Genomic DNA, 5899 nt, shown 5'->3' with positions numbered 1-5899 from the left:
ATGCAAAATTTGCAATCAGCAAAGCCTTTTGGTAATCAACATGTGAGAAAATAAAGTTTTATCACAAAGTACTTTCCAAAGTTTAATTTTGTAATTAAGTGTACTCTTGGCAAATATAAACCATAGTAACTTGATCAAACTGACAATAATCCTTTCTCAAATCAAACAAGCAATTAACGTGACCAAACAGATTTGATCAAAATGCTTGGCTGAATATGGCCTAACTCAAGGATATAATAACCTAACCAATTTCACTAGTATCAAGCTCAACCTCGACGACCCGTTTGTTATCATATCGATCAGAGTTCGCAAAAGACAAACAAAATACGGATTATTTTTTTTTTTTAGTGGTAAAGCTAATAGAGGTGACAACCTTCACCATTCTATGGTCTATTATATATGAATCAGACACTTTAGAGTAGGGTAAGACAAACCAAAATTGTACAAGATAGAAAATTTTGACTCCCACGTATCCAAATTATACATACCACCCAAGTTACCACAGTGTACACATTGAGCATGAGTATTGTTCCCAGTTCGTTCAATGTTGGCTAACTATCAAACATAATGACATACTCGTCAACTTATGAGTCCTGGCTTATTCGTTCCAGAGTTTACATTAACCAAAAAGTCCACAAACGAACAAGCTACTAATCACTCATTGCTAATCAATTTGTTTAATTATTGCTCCCATTCAAGGCTTTAACAGCATTTTTACTATAAGTAAAAATATAAAAGTGGACATAGATATTTATTTAATAGTAAAATTAGCTTTTGATTATGCTATTATGACAAGATCTGCCTAGTAGTAATCAACTCGTCTTGTATAGTAGGGTGAGCCATACGCTTTAATCTATATGGTTACGTCTTAATTTAGAATTAGTTACATTCATCTGATTTTTGTTTATTGATAAACTTGTATTTTTTCAACTAAAATTGTTATTTTTTTTCATTGTAAATTAACCTTAAGTATCCCTTCTCTTTTATAAAATCAAATATTCATTACTCAATACATATTAGAACTTATTTTACTCGAGCTCAACTGCAGGAACAGCTATAGGTTAGATTAATCCAATAATATATTGTTACCTTTTGAAAATCGAAATCATCTTCCACTAATAGGTTAGAATTAATCCAATATATTGCTATAATCTTTTGATAATCAAAATCATATTCCACTATAATTTGGATAAGGTACAAAACTGCAATAAGCATGACACATTAAATGAGACAAAAAGATAAGAATGAAAATTGAATCCATAATATTAATATTATTCCTAAACACCAACCTCAGTGGTAGCAATCAAATAGTAGTAGCACGTATATATATGTATTACAATCACTAATTTGTCTATTCCTAAACTCTAAATAAATCTAAACAAAATAAAACCTAACTTCTATTTTTATAAATGAATATTAATAATTGAAAATCACCAGCTACCCACCAAACAATATGAATTCTCTTTTTCAATCTCTCAATCTATAAATGAGTCAGTTCATCTAGCCCAGAAAACGACATGAGGCCCATCACCGGCCCATTATCAATATTCAAAAAGCATACGTGTGGGGCTCAAACGTTGGGAAAAGACCAAAATGTTCTCACTCGTAAATTAAGTTAAGAGTTAGTTCGGACTTTTGTGTATGTGATTTTTGGAGTTGCTGATAACGTCTATTGACCAACCAATATGTGGATTAGAAGAAGAGCTCCGACAACCGCCAGATGGCAATGAAGGTGGCAAACCCACCGGCAATAAGCGGTGAATGATTGCATTTGGACGGTGAGGATGACATATCTAAAGCACCTTCGTATACCATTGAGCTGTTCATTATTACATCTGATGACGGTGTTGATGTTGATGGTGTTCCTTCGTCTGATGATGATGCCTTTTGGCTGTTAAATTCATACAACGCAATAGGTGAGAATCTTAGAACCCAAAATACCCCTTTTTTTACTAGTTTGATGAACAAAATCAATTACAACACGAAAGGACACATTCATTAGCAAATTTAGTAGACTTGACAAAACTAACTCAGACTTGATAAGTCCATATTAGCACGACCATGCAATTATAGAATTAACGTGAATAATAATGAAATACCAACCCTAACAAATCACTTAAAACCAACATTTAACTCATGAATATTCACAACCACACAGCCAAATTGCAAGGGAGGGGAAAAAGTACTAACTCCATAGTCCATATTCAAGATAGAATCATAGAAACATCTAACATACACAAACATGTTAGCTACAAGCCTATAATAATTGTAGCATAAAATGCAACAAACTTTCAGTAAATGATTATTGTTTTTCCTAAAATGAATGTTACTTTTTCCGTGTTTTAACAAGTGTTACACTTTCTTTTTTGGCAAAAAACTACATTTAAATATTATATCTCTCACTTCTTATGGTCCCCACCTAAAGCCACTACTACTTTTTTTTTATAATATCTTTCCTCGCACATTCATTATTTTTTAATAAACTATTAACCCCACTATATTTCTTTTATAATTTTTTAATACTCCAACTATCCCATTTACCTCTTATTTTATTTAAGTCAATTAAATTGCCTAAAAATATATACCAGTCAAATTGTAACACTTATTAAAACACAGAGGGAGCACGTTAGATATAATTATTGTGAATTGTAGCATAAAATGCAACCAACTTTCACTAATTAAATGACTATTGTTTTCACTAATATAGAAGATGTCATTCCAACATATCATAAAATAAAGGAAAATCCTATACACATCCCTAAAGGCTATGCATACACAGCCCTAAAGGATATGTATAATGAGCTAAAAGAGGAAAGTATTAATGAAATATCTCTATTAATAAATTTACGCGTGTTTTTATCATACATTTTTAAAATAATACCAAATAAGAAAAGATATTTAATATTTATTTATAATGCTTAAGGCTATATATATCATTAACCTAAAATAAAATATCTTAACCTAATCTACCGTGATTAATAATTCCAGGAGTAGAACGATGGACCGTTGCAATTTTCATGATCCAACGGCTGAAAGAGAGGCTTGGACCTATAGAATAGTGAAATGAGATTTTTTTGGAAATGGTGAAAATCTGTTTCTTTGTGTAAAACCGACTTAATAATGTTCATCATACAGAACACTCCACCCTTGAAAAGACAATTATGCCCACATAAATATCTCTGGATATTTCTTAATATGGGCATTTTTGGGAATTTCACATACTGACAAATTATACTATCTCTTACAAAAAGAATAAACAAAAAAACAGCTGAAGATCGTGACTCGGTTTATTTTTGTTCTTACTTTTAAAAAAAAAATTACTGATACTACTGCCAACCAACGTTCGAATTGTCAGTTCAGAAGTTAGTGAGCATAGATTTATACCCACAAAAAAAATTACAAAAAAAATATCTGAAATGTTTCTTTCGATTTAGGGTGATCGATAAATATATATATATATATATATACCAAAGCTGCAAAAGGAGTAGATAAGAAAATTTTACAACAAAAATTGATACTCCTTCCATCGTCTAATACAAAGCTTTATTTTCTTTTTGGGTAAATCAAAATATAATGCCTCTTTTTATTTAAAAGTTGTATTTTTTTACATTATTCTCCTCTTTTTGATGAATTGTATCTTTTTCTTTTACTTTTTTTTTTGTACTTTTAACATTAATTTTCAGCACTTTCTTTTTCTGTTTCTTTAATTATTCTCAATTACTTTTTCTTTTTCTCTATCTCTCTCTGACCCCACATACACATATGAACTTTTAGTCATTAGTTTTAAAGATTATAACTTTCTTAATTCCCGCACAAAAACCAAAAGAGACTTTGTACTGGAAAACGGAGGGAGTAATGTTATAAAAAATTGGAAGCAGGAATCTGGTTGGTGTTTGATTTCACCTAAGGACTTAGAGTAAAGTTGAAGCATACAAATTTTTAGAAATTGGGAGTGGCCCATTTATTCTCACTAACCATATGAATTGACATTCACTCATCTATCTATAACTAATTTCATACTGCTTTTTAGGGGGTAGGCACCAATTTTGACATTTACCTTAAATACAGTATATCCATTCATCATTACCAACTCAAATGATCAATTATTTGAAGATGCTTTCAATTATTGTGAAAAAGTAATTTTTACAAGTATTTGTGTGAGTTTGTAGCTTGAAAGTATTGTAATTTAGAAATATGACGTGACAAGTCAAGCTATTGCATCAGCGATACTTTCACGTTTTAGATTTTATTTGAAAATAGTGTTAAAATTGCTAAATGTAAGTCTAAGAATTGTCAGTCTCTTTCAATTTCAGAAAAAAAAAAAAAGAAAAGAATTGTCAGTCATACATGATACAATTTCACATTAAATGTGTGATTTTGTCATAAACTTTTTTATTGGATTTATATTTTAATGTCCTTAGTCACAAATCAAAAAGCATTATGTAATTAGTACAATAAATAATCAAGCAAAAAATTGAAACAAACTTTCATCAAAACAGAATTAAGCAAAAAAGACAATAAAATTACCTGGTAGCAGGAGAAGGGCAAAAGGTGATGGTATAATCAGGAGAGCCCTTACAAGTGAAAGTACTACTCTTATCATCATACGCATAACTATACGCGCGTGGGCAAGCCTTCTTAAACGCCATTGAATAACTCGATGGCTTACACGTGTCAGGCGATCCATAAGCCCCACTACAACAATACTGCGGAGTATTAAACGCATCACACGCGCTTTTACACGCCACCGGACTGTCTTCACCCGCACTCATCACCTTCAAATCCGATGGACACGCGCCGTTCAAGTCATTAATACAACCAGTAAACGAGCAATTCGGCCCACCCCCGCCTCGCGGCGCCACCAACATAGCAAGGTTGTAACCGTCAACTAGGCTTACATCGTAGAAATCCATCCCATCGGCGCCGTCGAGAGTGAACTCCGCGAGTGTTGCCGGCGGTAATGCTCCAGCGCCGGAACAGTCGATTTTACCGGACCCACAATCGCCGGTTAAGCAAGTGAATTTCCCGGTTTTTTGATCGGTTGAACAGAAGGTCCGACCCCAGAACCGACCTCCCCAACCAGAGGGTGGATTGAGTGTTCTTGTTTCGCCTTTTTGGAGAGCGAAACCAGTGGTTGAGAGCGGTGCTATGCCTGCGTTGGATAAAATTCCTGGCCATACTGTGTAGTCGCAGTTGTTTGTTATTGTGAATGTCACTGCTTCTCCTGCAAAAATAATTCAGAATTTACTTGGTTTAATTAAAACAGAGGATTATAACTAAAATTGTACATTATGTTATGTGATTTGAGATGAAAGTGTATAATGAAGTTAATGATGGTACCTGGAGATAGATGAAGAAGGAGAAAAAGAGCGAGGAGAGAGAAAATGAGAGGGAGGGTAGAAGCCATCAATGGAGGTGAAGAAAGAGGACGAAGGTAGTTTAGTTGGGAAAATAAAAAGAGTGTTGCAGAAATAATAATAATCCCAACTTCTTCCTCTTCTTCAAAATGTGGGAAATGAGTGAAGAAGAAATGAATCGAAATGGGAATTTAGGGAGGGCGGCAGAAGAAGGGGAAGTTGGTATTTATAATGGAGGAGAGAGAGGATTTCGGCGAACGTGTTTTTTAATGATCGATTTTTCCGTTGCACAACCATACTGTTTCTGCTGACCTTTTTATTTTTTATTTTTTTTTCTGCTGGTGGTATTTGTTACTCTGTTGTTTTTTTTTTAAGATTAATACTATTTTTTAATTCCAACTTTTACCAATTTAGTTTCATTAATCCCAACTTTAAGGTGGCATATCATTCTTCATATCCAAACCGGTCAACAAAAGTCAACAACCTTCTATTATAGGTTGCTGACACGTGTCGCCACGTGAGTGGGCTTTTTTTTTTTTACT

The 5899-nt window shown here is 33.1% G+C and overlaps 1 protein-coding gene across 1 annotated transcript; it reads right to left on the bottom strand.

Annotated features, from left to right (window-relative positions):
• Positions 1 to 1239: 1239 nt before the first annotated feature.
• LOC110720029 (thaumatin-like protein 1b) lies at positions 1240 to 5686 on the bottom strand. The gene is made up of 3 exons (XM_021899033.1): positions 5341 to 5686; positions 4528 to 5224; positions 1240 to 1891 (listed from the first exon to the last, which is right to left on the bottom strand). The coding sequence occupies exons 1-3, from the start codon at positions 5405 to 5407 to the stop codon at positions 1693 to 1695; spliced, it is 963 nt and encodes a 320-aa protein (XP_021754725.1). The 5' UTR covers positions 5408 to 5686; the 3' UTR covers positions 1240 to 1692.
• Positions 5687 to 5899: the final 213 nt, after the last annotated feature.

Source organism: Chenopodium quinoa, unplaced genomic scaffold (genome assembly GCF_001683475.1).
Source record: "Chenopodium quinoa cultivar QQ74 unplaced genomic scaffold, ASM168347v1, whole genome shotgun sequence".
NCBI lineage: Eukaryota > Viridiplantae > Streptophyta > Magnoliopsida > Caryophyllales > Amaranthaceae > Chenopodium > Chenopodium quinoa.
The sequence above is the reverse complement of the archived record's forward strand: the minus strand, read 5'-3'. Positions and strand labels throughout refer to the sequence as shown.